This window comes from Solea solea, chromosome 16 (genome assembly GCF_958295425.1).
Source record: "Solea solea chromosome 16, fSolSol10.1, whole genome shotgun sequence".
Taxonomy (NCBI): Eukaryota; Metazoa; Chordata; class Actinopteri; order Pleuronectiformes; family Soleidae; genus Solea; species Solea solea.
The window spans coordinates 3,572,397-3,587,520 of NC_081149.1; the positions used below are offsets into that span (position 1 = coordinate 3,572,397).

Sequence of the window (15,124 nt, forward strand, 5' to 3'; positions counted from 1 at the left end):
GATGTGTCAGATGTATCCTGGGTCATCCACGTCCTTCTCTCATCACACCCACTAGTGGAGGTAACTAGTAAGTGGTCATGTGTACTTTTACTGCCTCCTGCCCAGACCAAAGCTAATCTGGCATTCTGCATTGAATTGGTGTGAATGAGTATTTAAATTCACACCAAGTTAGAAGTACAACATAATAAAAACAGAAGATAAATAGATTAAAAAAATAGAATAAAACTGAGTTTTAATAAATAAGTAAATAAATGAACGCCCTCTACTTAAATGTTCAACTTTTGTCTCTTACCCAGACCAGCTGTTACAGGATCAGCATGTATTAGATGCTGGAGATGTTAACGTGGGCGGGTTATTGTGGTACTATCCCTTATAATAAATGCACCGTCCAGTTCCAAACTGAACCCTTCCACTCCGTGGATCATGTTGTGGTATCTGTCAAAGGAAAACCCCTCAGGATCTGCATATGGAAATGTTACACAACCTAGACCTAGTTATCTCCTGCTCATTGAGTTTTTATTATGGCTGTTGGGTTTAATTGTCAGGGTGTGGCAGAATATCTCTGCGATACAGGAAATGTGCTGGGAGTTGTCCTTGTGGGTCCAGTTGTGGGTCCAGTTGTGGGTCCAGGTTCGGAAATGACCTTTCAGTTTCCAAGATATCGCTGCACAAATAATAAGGCTATAGAGAGACAATCTCAAGCTACACTCCCATCATAAATGAGAACGATGATAAGTGACATCCTGAAGCGGTCATAAAGAGGCCAGGGTATAGTTTCAAAACACGGCTATAAAAGATGTCAGTATATTGTTAGAGATGGTCGATGTTGATGGTGAACTCCTGTCATTTCAAGTAAACCTGTCATCTGTGATAATGATGTTCAACAGAGACGTGCAGGATCTACTGCACGTCAGTCCAGTCAATCAATTCACTTATAACCTCATGTAGCAGATTCAACACACAGTCAAGCGTGTGTGTGTGTGTGTGTGTGTGTGTGTGTGTGTGTGGTTCACTGATGTCTGTGGTGGACAAAGTCCGTACATTGACCCTGAAACTGTTGTGATCTGTTCCCCTCACTGACGTTACATCATTCAGTGTGTTCAGGTTTATTGCTTCCCCCTCTTTCCCGACACTTTTACAGTCTGTGACACACGTTAGAATCTCTATCGACCTAAAATACAAACACACATGTGTTTTATCCTCAACAGACAACAGCACAAAAATGACATTTTAAAGTGATTTATTTTCAAACCCTTTTATAAAAAAAATATAAATCCTCAAATATAAACAGCTCACTTCAAGTTTACAATAATATACAGGCAGTACACACACATATTTGTGAATAGTAAACACAAGGTGAATCACAGTATACATGGAGATATTTTCACACATTTGACTTTGGCACAGGTTTTCAACAACACACTTTCCAAATGCTAAGTTCAGAAAATGAATTGCTCACCATGACTAACCCTAACCCAGAGGAGACAAGCTTATATAACGTAGTGACAGAACCACACACACACACACTAACCAAATAAACCCTGATCGCTGGGTACCACAGGTAACTGAGCAGCAGGATTTCAGTCTAATGATTCAGGACAAACTATACTGAAAACAACACAAGTCTGCAGAGTGAATGAGTGACACTGACACACAAATACAACACGGTCAAGTGAAATGCTCTGAGTGTACGAGCACTTGTTGTTTCTGAAGAAATACTGAAACTAAAAGAGCTGACAAGCACTTGTTAGCTCTGTTAATCCACACCTCAAAGACAGGTGTGGATTATTTGGTCTGGATTTAACTGTAGGCTAAAATAAACCAAGTTCAAACAGAATAAAATGTTCTATTCAAGCTAATTAAATAGAAGTGGTGACTTATAAATAAAATAGTTGGTTTTAAACCCATGTTTCTGTGGTACGGCTTTAAACTCTGATGTAGCCAACAATTAGCAGCAGTGGCTACTAGATGAAACTCTTAACTTTCTCAACACATAATTGGTGTCCAGTGAAATCGGGATGGTCATTGTTACGCAGAATTTTTAGAAATAGACCTGCTAGCTATCAGCTAGCTCAGCTAGCTCTTGGGCGTTTAAAGGGTAAAAGCCTGAATAGAGCGGCTGTAGTTGTAATTACCTTGTTCCAGAAAACAAGTTCAGAAATGTCCAACCTTCAACCTAAAAATGATTTCATGGAACGCACCAACTTATGAAATATGCTTAGCTTAGCAGAGAAGCAGCGGTCTGATGGCGATTCTTAGTAGTTCTGCATCGAAATATGTCGCCATTTTGTTTCTGCACAACAATTCCTACACACTTTGTTCCCTCGTCATCTTCTTATGATTATCTATTTATCATGGAGAGCAGAATGAGTTGAGAAGGTTAAGATTGCATATTTTAGTATACTGGTGTTTGAACCGTCACTGTAAAACATGTCAGTGTGTACATCCAGCGTTCAAAGGCTGTGGAGGCGTTGGAGGCCCTTTAATATTAGATTAAAGGGCCACAGCTGTGTAACTCTTGATAACAAATGAGCACGTTTGTGAGTACATTGGTTTTTAAATCAAAATTCCAATATTGGTCTGAAAAGACAACATTTTCACCCGTTCACTGGCTAATCACTTCTCTGCCCCCGTCTTTCTCGATGCAACCAGTTGGTCTTTGATTGTTGAATATCTTGACCCTCTGCGTCTCTTTGTTTATCTGCAGCACATGTTTACAGAAAGCAGGGGGAGCAGATACAGGACGAATGATCAATAAATCAACAAAGTCCAAGACAATTGGGACGTGGACGCTGGGCCTTCTCTCATCTCTGAGCAGTTTTCCCCGGGCCGGTCTCACAGTGACACAGTCCCACAGTCCCACAGCTCTGGTCCCTCTGTGATCTGCCTGTGAAGGACAATTAATGCTCGCCCTCTTCAAATGTAGAATGTTTGTTCCAAACATCATATCGGGTCACGACTGGATCACTTGGTCACACGGTAGACAGCCATGTCCAGCGGGTCCTTGGAGGGACTGCACCAATCATCTGCCTCCAAACTCAGCTTGTAGTGACGAAGAGCCTTCTTGTTAAAGACTGGCAGCCTCTCCACAGAGTCTGTAGACAAGGCCTAGAGACACACACACAGATTCTAATCCAGGGTTTACGCTGTAATCTGATGACTAGAAGCCGTTTAACCATCACAATTATGTCAAAGCTGTTAAATGAGTGTAGCCTTTGTTGTGGAGCCTTGAGTATAATTTCTACATGTGCATCTTACTCACATGTTAGGATTAGTAAAGTCATTTTAAATGTGGTCTTTGAAGTATCTGCAAAAATGTGCTTGTGTCATATATTACCTTTAGGTGAATGACGGCGTTGGAGCCGTAACCCTCCATCGAGTAGAGCTGCAGGTCTCCCTGGAAGTAACGAGCGTAGAGCCGAGAGATGGGCAGACCGTAGCCGAACCCCGCCTGCACACACACACACACATTAGGTCTTTTCACGCATCAACATTGTTTCTGAACGACGTGTCTTTCTTTGTGTGTGATGTCTTTACCAGTGGAGTTCTGTGATGATCTTCTATGGAGGGCCTCGGCGCTGTGGAGTACATGTAACTGAACAAACGCTCTGTCTTCCTAAAGGGAACGCCGCCTCCTTTATCACTCATCTGTGGAGAGTGTGGAAAAGAATGAAGGGTGAAACAATTACAGTAGGTTGGCCCAAGTGTTGCCCAATTGCATTGTGGGGTCTGTGCTGGAGGTTGAGATGTGTTAGCCTGAGTCTGCTCAAACACCACACAGCCTATCTCTGTGTGTGTGTGTGTGTGCGTGTGCGTGTGCGTGTGCGTGTGCGTGTGCGTGTGCGTGTGCGTGTCCACCCGAGCCTCAGATCAAAGGTAGCAGGTTATCAGTATGAAGTGTGTTGGATTGATCGTGGATTGAGTGGAAGTGTGTCGTGGACTCTGTATCTGGATAATAATGTGTTTTTATGAGGTTTATATAACTAATTCAGTTTCTAAGCAGGTGAGTCAGAGACACCAACAACAGTGGGACAAATGGTGAAAACACTTTGTCTTGTGTTCATAATCAGCTTATTGTGCACATGGGGCATTAGTAACATACTGAACTAACAGGCTTCACCTCAGTGTGGATCACTGTGCTGTTTTAGTTCTACTTCATCTGTTTCTGGTCTTGTTGGAGAATTTGTATTAAGCTGTGAATGTTTTCATTTCAAACATGAATTGTTGTCACTTCAATGTTAGACTTAAGATGGCAGCTACAGTAGTGAAACAGTTATATATATTACTGTATATCATAGTGCTAAGTAGCACATGATGTGTTAGTTCGGTTTAGTCAGCCTAACGTTTCATTTGCTTCATTGATTTCTAATAAATGGATTAAATGTACTGACTGATATGTGCTTGACTCACCTTGATGGACAGGTCCTCTCCACCAAGTGCAACCTTGACGTTGATAGGTGGGAGGGTGCTGCTGGCCTCATGATTCTCTACAGTTGCTCTCATGGCGTTCTACGGAGAGGACACAGGGAAGTGTAAATAAAGACAATAAAACAGGTTATGATGATATTAATCCATGACTCCATGTTCAAAACAGATTAGCCTCTGGAGGCAACGGGCAATATTTGAGGTAATGAGTGATAGTTTTGCAGTTCTGGTCAATGTGTTCTGTCTCTTCCAACTCTCCATAAAGACTGTTGTACTACAGGCCACCATAGCAGGCTCAAACATGGTCAAACGTGGAGTAAAAGCTTCTAAGAACTCTATACTTGTAACGGTATTTAGAGCGTGTAGTTTCTTCTAAACAAAGCTGAGCACTGACTTTGGGTTATTTGCTTCCACAGCAGCAGGTTAACCTTTGTTCACTTATGTAACGGCAGTCGATTCCATGAAGAAGACACTGCAAACATCACGTTGCCCTAACTGAACTCAGCTCTGTGTCTAAACACTGAGAGCTGGTCAGACAGGTGGTCACCGCCACTTGTCCCAGTCTCCCACATGAGCTTAGTTACTAAATACAGTCTCTCTCTCTCTTACTACTATAAAAACATTTTCAAATGTGTAATAATAACTTGCTCTATGAAATAATTGGGTTACTGTCACAGAAATGCACGTCTGCTACACATCAGTGATCATGTGCAAATAAAAGAAGAACAAAGCATCACAGATGTGCAGTGTATTTGTGCAAAAGATTGCATTGTATTCATATTGGTAGATACTGTTATCATATCAGACATGAAAAAGTGATATCAAGCCATCAATATCAGCAGCTTTGATAACTGAAACGACACAGTATGTATTGTAAAGATATTCATTCTTGTTGTTATTGTCATTTTGTTTTTACCTTGAAGAGTTCAAAGAGCATGTGGTACAGGTGAGATGGGACGTATGAAATCTGGATGGGCTCTCTGACGCTATTTGCTAGAGGAGGAGAAATAAGATCGAAGTGTCAGTGCTGTGCAGTTACACAGCACTGACACTTGAAGTGAGAAAAAAAAGGAAAAAGACAGTGTGAGCTCCTCACCATTCACCTGCCTCAGCTCCAGCTCAGGTGCTGCCAGGTAATACTGCTCACACAGCAACTTAGCACTCTGATATGCATCTATAAAAAGTGAGAGAGAGATGGAAATCTGCTCCTACAATAAAGGCAGGCATAACGATAAACAGATGTGATCATTAAAGCTTATCATCATGAATAAAACATGATTATTAATCTGGTTTTGGATCAGAACCAGCAGCTCTTCATGATCCTCTGTCAGATCAGTAAATGTAAAATGTACTATGGACTGTTTATAACGGCAGTGGGGACACAAAGTGCTTGCTGCACACAGTAAAGACAGAGTAATTAACACTGTTTTACATGCTGACACACTACTGTTACTGTGTCCTTCAGCTGTGACAAAGATTAATAATGTATTTACTTAATCACTGTTTGCTTGTTTTGTAGTGGTGGTGAAGCTATTTATCTATTATTTATCAGCCGACATGTTCTTCCTATTACTTTTTATTTGACTTATGTAAGAGTTGATAAGAGGTGTAAAGTGTTGTTTACTTGCCCTGTAAACTCTGTGCCATAAAGGTCTGCTTACCTCGTACAACCTCTGTCACTTCACACTGAGAGTCGATACAGCCAATGGTGTTGGGGTGGGCGGGGTTAATGTTGCCGTTGAAAACAAGAGCTGCGAGAAAGAAGAGAAAAAGGAAATCAGTTCATATTCTTCCAACTACAACAACCGAGGGTTGTAGTTTGTAGTTGTGTTGTTGAGATTTATAGATTACGTTACATATGTTACAAAGCATAATCAGATTATTACTCATGTCTACATCATGGTCATGTGGTGAGGTTTAGCTATGAGATCCAGAGCAGAAATGAATCTGGTTGCAGATTGTTTGTGGGGGCTCACTGTGCTGGTTGATGAGCATGCGGATGGAGATCCGGCTGGTATAGAAGCGGTCCAGAAAGTACTGGAGGTTGTGGTCAGTGACGGGGTCCTGCTGGCCGTAAGAGTCCTTGAACTCATTAACTCCCTGAGCCATGGTGCTGACTACCTCATTGTGTCGGTTCCTGATGGCCTCCAAGACCTCCACGAACCTGCAGTGACGGGAGGTAAGGTCAGAGAAGAGGGTAACAGTGAACGCTATGATGTCCACAATTCTGTTCTGCTCTGTCCCACTCACGTCTCCAGGACTCTGTGGTCATCAGGGTTCTTGTCCAGAAAGTCAAGGATCTCCATCAGGCTCTGGATGTACCTGAGAGAGTATTATGAGCATCGTCACGTCACAGACCAAACATGTCATGCTACAGGGCTGTGGGTCTCGCTGTGAGGGACAGTGAACTGCTCTCCCAGCACCACCTGCACATGATTTACCATGAAAAATAACATATTCTATCAGTCATGATTGTTCATTACCATCCATCCATTATCTACCGCTTTATCCTCCACCAGAGGGTTATTCATTTGATGATGTTTATATCGTTTAATATTCTACGGCTCCTTCTTAGTTGATGACACGCTCACTCTCTCACACTCAGAGTATGAATATGACTTCATCATATGTCATTAACCTTGTTTGTGTCTTTCCTTCCTTTCCTCTCTGTCTCTCACAATTATTATTGTGCTATAATTAAAAGTCGATATCAGTATATTTTTATCAACACTTTATGCTGCTGTTTATATAAATGACATCATAGTTCTATAAACATGACATCATTGACTGTATAAACTTATAACCTGATACAGTTGTTGTGTATCTGCTCCTGGTCTCTTTCTTCTGTCTCTCCCCCTCCTCTCCTCTGTCCTTCATTTTTCCTTTCACCACAACCGGTCGAGGCAGATGCTGCACATCAGTGAGTCTGGTTCTGACAGAGATTCTTCTTCTGTTTGCTCATTGTGTGAACTGTTGTGTTTCTCTGCTCTCCATGGTGATGTTATGTACAGAGCCTTGAGATAATGTGTGTTATCAGCACTACACATCACATTTGTGTTCTTTTATATGCAGATGATACATTCCTTGTCCCAATCAACTCCAATCTGTTAAAGAATGATTGGGTCTCTCAGAATGGAGCTAATCTGGTGAAAATGCCGATATTCTTTAATATAATGCAACTACATTACAAACAACTAAATCACGCAGTCTAGTCTTTGACGGTGTGACATGTTTGTAAATGTCACAGTAAACACACACATGAGCATATAGCAAGTGTCTGAACTCTAACACACTTGTGGTTACACGCATGACAGGAAAGCAGAGAGGGGGAGGGGGATGGGAGGGGGAGGGGGAGGAGACAGAGAGCAGACTGTAAACACTGCCATCCATCATCAGTCACGACCTGCTGTATGTGAGCAATTTAAAGAGAAGATTCCTGAGCGCTGAGTTGACCCAGCAGATCACGAGCAACTACTCGCTAGATAATCCATTAGTGCTGCTTGCTGTTTGTTATTAGAGACGCAGGAGCAGCCGGTCGCATGCTTTTCCTGTTAGAGTATATACACATGACGTGCTCTGTGTATCATGAGATCTGTGTACACAAATATAGAAAACTGTGCTTTGGTGTGTGTGTGTCAGAGTAATGCTGGTGTTTCCTCTCATGAATGTGTTATTAATGAGAGGAAATCACTTCCTTGTTTGTTCACTAGCTGAACTCTGTACTACTCATGTGGAACATCCTGGGGTCATCGACCTGTAAACTACGCTGTCTTCTGCTATCTGTGTCTCCATCACTGAGCTGTCAGTCACATTTCTTAGATTTGTACTTAGGTTCTACTTTATAATGTCACCTTTCTTGTCTTCATGTTTTTTTATGTGCATCATTTATTAAAATCATAAATGATGCACATGTCACAATATTAAGTTTAAGATAACAATTATTCGAGGAATTAATTATTAATCAATTACTAAATGAATCATCAACTTACAAACATAAACATAATAATAATATAATAACATGAAGGTGACAATCAGAGGTGAATGTGTGAAGAAATAAGGTTGCATTGTTGAGCTGCCCTGCTGTGTCAGGGATTATTATGGGACTAGCGTTAGTCTGTAAATAGCTACTTCACATGTGTTTTGAAGAAGTGAAATAAAGCTGACTTTGTGCGTTCTCACAGTCAGAAAACTGTCGTTAAGTTCTGAACATCTCGTGCTTCCTTCCGTCGGCCTCGTCTTTCCTCTCCCAACAACTGCACTCAACATTGTCTGCATTCTCATTGGCTCTGTTATGCACACTTGCACACGCACTCCCCGTGTGCAAGTTTAACACGCAGACACCAGCCCTAAAAACACCTCAACACTCTCAGATTAAAGCTCTGCTCTCATCAGCCTCTCAGCAGCATCTGAACTCACTCTTAAACACTTCCTCATGGATGACATTCAGAATGAATTCTCTTTATCACTCAACAGCGTGGCTGCTGTTCTGAACACGGTGTTCCTCTCAGCTGCAACAACAAGCGGGCGGGCTGAGGGAAACACAGGCGGAGGAAGGGCGGGGCTACACGAGGAAGTGGGACAAAGTTCAGGCTCACGCTGTCGCTGTCTGTGCCACATTGCTGTGTACAGCTGTGTACAGCTGTGTACAGTAATATCCCATTACAACTGTTGACCTGCTATTTGTAAAAAAAAACAAGTTTGAACTTTGTTTGAGGGAACTTCTTTGAAGGAATGTTCAGACACAACAAAAGTATTATGTTGGACCTGAAGTGAAAATACTAACATTATGTGTTGTCTTGTAAATAAAGGTCTTAATGTGATTCTAATGTAATGTGCACAGATGAAACAAATCCATCAGAAATGGAAATAACAATATTTCATCAGGTAATCATCATAATGTCGTCTTCAGTATAAGGTTTAATTCCATTAGATTATTGGTGTGTGAGTGCAGGTAGTCGGAGTTCTGAGTCTTGGTTCCGCTGCGAGTTCTCACCAGGTCTGCAGAAGCTGGACAGAGGGCGTGGCCAGCAGCCGGTCCGGCAGCAGATTGAGCTCTTTCATGATGTTGGACAGACGGACAGGAAGCTCCTGACGAAGGAAGACAAACGATGTGCGCTCACACGCATTGGTCGAACCTGAAGGGGCAGCAAGGACCAGGGTTACAGATCACAGTTCTTCTTTAATCTGAGCTCAAGGAGAACCTTCACATGATCTGAAAGTGCCTCTTATACAATGTGATATTCATTCTGATTTGTTATTAATTCTGAAATGATCTTCGTTTTGGGCCAGTAAACTATCCTGTGATGTCCAGCTTTAATAAAAGCACATAAGCCCTTAAGTATTCTACGTATTGACGTATTGAATGATGGTTGCCGATGGGTGTCCAGCCACAATTTATGTGACATCACATCATTATGGTCTGGATGAAACAGATCATGAGCGACGCCGAGCGTGAGAGGTCACAGCGTGAGAGGTCACAGCGTGAGAGGTCAGAGTGTGAGAGGTCACAGCGTGAGATGTCAGAGCGTGAGAGGTCAGAGCGTGAGAGGTCACAGCGTGAGAGGTCAGAGCGTGAGAGGTCACAGCGTGAGAGGTCAGAGCGTGAGAGGTCACAGCGTGAGAGGTCAGAGCGTGAGAGGTCAGAGCGTGAGAGGTCACAGTGTGAGAGGTCACAGCGTGAGAGGTCACAGCGTGAGTGTAACGGACACTTTTGGTCGCTGATGTGAGAGAACGACAGCGTCACAATCAGGAGGAAGACACTCGACAGGACTGCAGCGCTCACAACCTCGACCTACTGCCTGCACACATGAGTCAAATGCTTCGTTCTTACCTAATTTACACATAATATTATTACCCTGACTGACTGAGCCATGACATTGTCAAATCTTTTCTTTCTGTCTCTTATCCTCTACTCGTTATTTTCTTATCACTTGTATCTAATATTTATGTCCACAGAGATCCACGCTCCACTGTGTGCTGGGACGTTCACAAACCCCAAAAAATCAAAACCAATCCAAGCGTCTTACAAATCCGTGCCCCCCCGGCCCCTCAGTACACACCTGCCCTGGACATTTTGTCTACTTTTGAGTTGCAGCTGGTTGAATGTAGTATTCTGTGCTGTGACATTTTGACAATAATGTTAATAATGTAATGGCTGGCTTTGTTTGTTAGCATTTGTTGTATTTGTACACACACACAGATAGTGACAGCAAATTTGACTGCTGCATTTAATCCATCACACACAAACCACACGCAGTGGGCTGCACTTATCTGTGCCCAGGGAGCAGCAGGGAACTTTGCTCAAGGGCACCCCCGCCCTTGATATGTCTCAGGTTTTGGTTTGTGTTGTTATGCAGACCTGGCAACCCAGGGCAGCTCCCACCCTCTGAACATGTCTACTACGAGTGGAGAGCAACGTCATTATTATTATTATTATTGTTATTATTGTTATTATTATTATTATTATTGTTGTTATTATTATTATTATTATTATTATTATTGTAGTAATATTATTTAACGTTTTTGTGCTGTTGGTGTCTTTCCCCTCAACTCTGTAGAGTATCTTTGGGGATCTTAGGATCTGAATTATTGTTTATGTAATTTCACACAAAAGGAAAATAAAATGCAGTCCTTTTTAAAGACATACGAGTCATGTAGTAAACAGTCAGTCAATTACGATGTAATAAACACAGATGCTTAAATGTTTTTTCTTTTTTTATGCCCATATTTATGAAGTGAGGAAATGAGGTTTAGCTATGCACACATAGGAAATACTGTAGTTGTTTTATTATTTTCGTTTATATTATTTACAGCTCGACACACAGTGTGTGCGTGTGTGTGTGTGTTCCACATGCAGCAACAATGACATGATGAATATTGATAAATCACACTCACCAAAGTCCAGAAACTGCTTCATGGACAGAGGAGAAGGAGAGAACTTGGAGAAGTGATCGATGTGTTTGGGCACACTGGCCAGAGCGACAGTCTTCACCAGAGAGCGCACGAGCTGCATCTTACTCGTCATCTTCGAAAGAATCTGACACAATTATATTTATGGAATAAAAAACAACAACAACAATAACAATAATAATCAAATCACATCAAAGCACAATGTGAAGCCTCGTCGTAAAAACAGAATCTCGCTGAAAGTGAGCAGCTGCAGGAGAGACTGTTGTTTAAGTAACGACGTCAGCCAATGAACGAGCGCAGTGGGCGGCGACCAGCCAATCACAGAGCAGCAGCGCCTTCACTCGCTTTACTGTATGATAGTAAACAAGGAGTGACCCGGTCACACACACACACTCATGTTACAATAACAACTCCTCTTCTGTACGTGACTGTACACTCAGGTGTCACTTTATTAGGAACACCAACACAGGAAACTCACTCTCACTCTCACCTCTGCAGGACAACCCGACTCTATCCTCAGGGGCCAAATGACGTCAAGCATCTCAAGTTAAGGGCCAAACTATGCGGGGACAACACACACACACACACACACACACACACGGAAGTTCACACTGTATACTCTCGGTACATGATAACAACAACATATGTTTTTACATGTTTCATATTAGACACAATGACATAATTACCCTCATCAAAATGAACTGTGATAAATGTTTTAATATCAGGATTCATTCTATTTCAATATGTTTAATATAGTATTGTTTACATTGTTTCACTGAGATAAATAATAATGGATAATGTGACCTTTTTTTTTTTTAATTATCTGGACCACGATGAAGATGTCCACAAAATAAGCTCAAATAAGGATTTAAATGATGCCCAATAATTATTGACAGTACAAAAAGGGAAGATATCGTTTGTTAATAGCATATTTATTCTCCACAACTCACACACGTGTGTGTCTAAAAAGACTCTTCATAGCAACGTCCACATTATCACCAGGTGACTAATGTGGGTTTTTGTCTCTGATGGAAGATGTTTGAAGACACTCACAACAGCAGTGGCACATTTTTAACAACAAATGTCCAAGATTGTCTCTGTTTTGATTAGAAAATTTGAAAAATTGTCGATTGCTTAGAAATTGAGTCCAAACTTACTTTGCCGACTTTTAAAACAAATCACTGAAAAGTTTGTGATCAGTATCTTTGAAAAGTCACACATTATCTAACACGTCATTACATTTCCCAACACAACAAAATAAAAATAAAACATTGCCTCAAAATTCTCCCTCTCTATCATGATATTAATAATTTTGTTGATATAAAATGAGATCTTTTATGTCTCTGATGGCTATTCATTTAGCCTGCTCTGGTGTACCAGTTTCAATTTTATTTTGATTTTAAATGTGTCATTATTGTTATTGTTATTATTATTATCATCATTATTATTATTATTATTATTATTGTTATTAGTATTATTATTATTATTATTGTGCAAGCTTTAGCTAACGTCACTTTTGTGTTTCCTACTCATAAACTGAATGATAATATTTGACCTGTACTGTGTTGTTTATGGCGTCCAGTATGACGAGCGGCCATGTTTTCACTGTCAATAGGAACGTTCTTGTTATTGAAGAATGGAGTGACTCGCTGTTCAACTGTAACTCAGACTCCCCCTCAGTCAGTAGCTGTGACCCCTGCATAGGTGCGACGTGTCGGCTCAGACACCACCATGTCACCTGACCTTGTGTACTGTTCCACGTAACAACTCTAATCTCAGGCTCTTCAATCTTCAATAATCTAGTCAGTCTTTATGTCAATAATCTTAGTTATTAGTTATTAGTGCCTGCTGCATTCCTCACTAGTATGCATTGCAGCGCAAGCGTCTTTTGTTATTCTACGCGTTTATTCCGTTACTTCTTTTTCCTCTTCCTCCCATATTTTGGTGCTTATAGTCCCACAGTTTTGAAAAATCCCAACACATCCTATATGAAAACGTGCAGTTTGATCGGGAATTACTTTTCTAAGTGTTTCGAGAAACCATGGTTTAAAATTTAAACGGAACGGAAGTGTGTCGTCCAAATTTTGACAAAAAAATCACAGTTTAGTATGTCGTACAAATTTTTACGAAAAAAGTCATAGTTTAATATGTTGTCCAAATTTTGACAAAAAGGACGTAAGTATTTATTTCGGGTTTTTCATTGCCGTTAATCGATAGCACAGTGGAGAGATAGATGGGCTGCACAATGCTGGATTCAAACCGGGGCCACCTGCAGTGAAGAGTGTAACTTCAACGTGGGGCGGCAGCTCTACCAAGTAAGCTAAACACCATCCCCTGTCTTCCAAATTTTGACAAAAAAAATCACAGTTTATTATGTCGTCCAAAGGGTTAGGGTTAGTGTTAGGGTTAGGAGGATAGAGTGTCTTAACATGAAGCTCGGAGACCTCTGAATGATTTAATATCCTCTGCCAAATGAAGGCACTTGAAGTAAAGAAATGACCTTCTTACTGAATTTCCAGAGGATTCTAGTGATGCATGTCAACAGAAACAAAAATCTAAAATGCTATGAAGTGATCTTGAAACTGCTGATCTACTGCTGCACTGTCTGCTCCTACCGGAGGATTTCAAACAATAATGTCACAAAATAACACATTTGAACTTACTGAAGAGAGCAGTAGTATATCAGTAATTCTGCCGTGATGTTTAATTGTTTATTTTCTCTATGTGAGCGTTTTACATCAAGTATCAAAACATCTTCATAAAATATCATTCAACTTTATTTTTACAATACGTGGTCACACAAAGTGTGTTTGGTAGTTTTAGAACCTTGTTATTGTAAATGTTATTGTGCTCCATGTGTTATGATCTGCACTTGTTCCTGCGTCACAGAGCCAATCACCATATGGAACTGGAAACAACAGCAGGAAAGCATTGCACTTTAAAGTTGTGGGGTCCAGACAGAATGTCCTCACAAAGATAGAAATACAAGCAACCAGAGCCCCAGAAAGGTTCTGCCTCATTAGAACCAGGTTTTGGTCTCCATGAAAAGTACTGGTCCTGAAAAAGTCTTCAGAGCGCACACACATACACAGACAAACGCTTCCTTAGCTATTCTAGTTTGGACACTGCATTAACTTCTATTCATTTATGCAGCCAAAACAGGCTTATCCCTAACTTTAACCAAGCATTGACAAGTTCTGCCTCAGGTAGACCAGGTTTTGGTTTCCATGAGGACCTCTGGTCCTGACAAGGTCAGTGTTTATACCAGACACACACAAACACACTAATGTATGGTCTCAATCACTATTTGTCTATATCATGGATTTGTGTTTTCTGTTCTGTGTGTAAATGCATAATAATGACATTTCATCTTCAGTGTGTTTTCACATTTGTGTGTTTTTTTATTAAGAAACTTTATTCTCTATTGTATTTGTATTATATTGTCATTGATGCTCTCTGCTCTTATTATTCTGTATATTTCTGCCATATGTGTAGTAAAACTGCTTTCTCCTCAGTGGGTTTTTCCATTGTTGTCTGATAAAGGATTTGTGCAATTGAGAGTGTTTTTTACATTTAGCATATATATATATATATATATATATATATATATATATATATATATATATATATATATATATATATATATATATATGCTATATATATATATATATATATATATATATATGCTATATATATATATGCTAAATATATATATATATATGCTATATATATATATGCTATATATATATATGCTATATATATATATGCTAAATATATATATATATATAAT

At 40.4% G+C, this 15,124-nt stretch overlaps 1 protein-coding gene across 1 annotated transcript; it reads right to left on the reverse strand.

The window, feature by feature from the left end:
* Positions 1-1,223: 1,223 nt before the first annotated feature.
* LOC131475484 (pyruvate dehydrogenase (acetyl-transferring) kinase isozyme 2, mitochondrial-like) lies at positions 1,224-11,572 on the reverse strand. Its single transcript, XM_058653649.1, has 11 exons — positions 11,320-11,572; positions 9,419-9,560; positions 6,676-6,747; positions 6,402-6,589; positions 6,087-6,176; positions 5,522-5,599; positions 5,342-5,418; positions 4,411-4,509; positions 3,538-3,648; positions 3,338-3,451; positions 1,224-3,108 (listed from the first exon to the last, which is right to left on the reverse strand). The coding sequence occupies exons 1-11, from the start codon at positions 11,447-11,449 to the stop codon at positions 2,965-2,967; spliced, it is 1,245 nt and encodes a 414-aa protein (XP_058509632.1). The 5' UTR covers positions 11,450-11,572; the 3' UTR covers positions 1,224-2,964.
* Between the last annotated feature and the right edge of the window lie 3,552 nt (positions 11,573-15,124).

What these genes read in the sequence shown, in the direction of transcription:
- LOC131475484 (XM_058653649.1), bottom strand. Translation starts at nt 11,449, where the DNA reads ATGACGAGTAAGATGCAGCTCGTGCGCTCTCTGGTGAAGACTGTCGCT. An exon ending in GTCCAGCTTCTGCAGACCTG is followed by an intron (nt 6,748 to 9,418) that starts GTGAGAACTCGC and finishes ATACTCTCTCAG; the next exon opens with GTACATCCAGAGCCTGATGG. An exon ending in GGAGCTGAGGCAGGTGAATG is followed by an intron (nt 5,419 to 5,521) that starts GTGAGGAGCTCA and finishes CTCCTCCTCTAG; the next exon opens with CAAATAGCGTCAGAGAGCCC.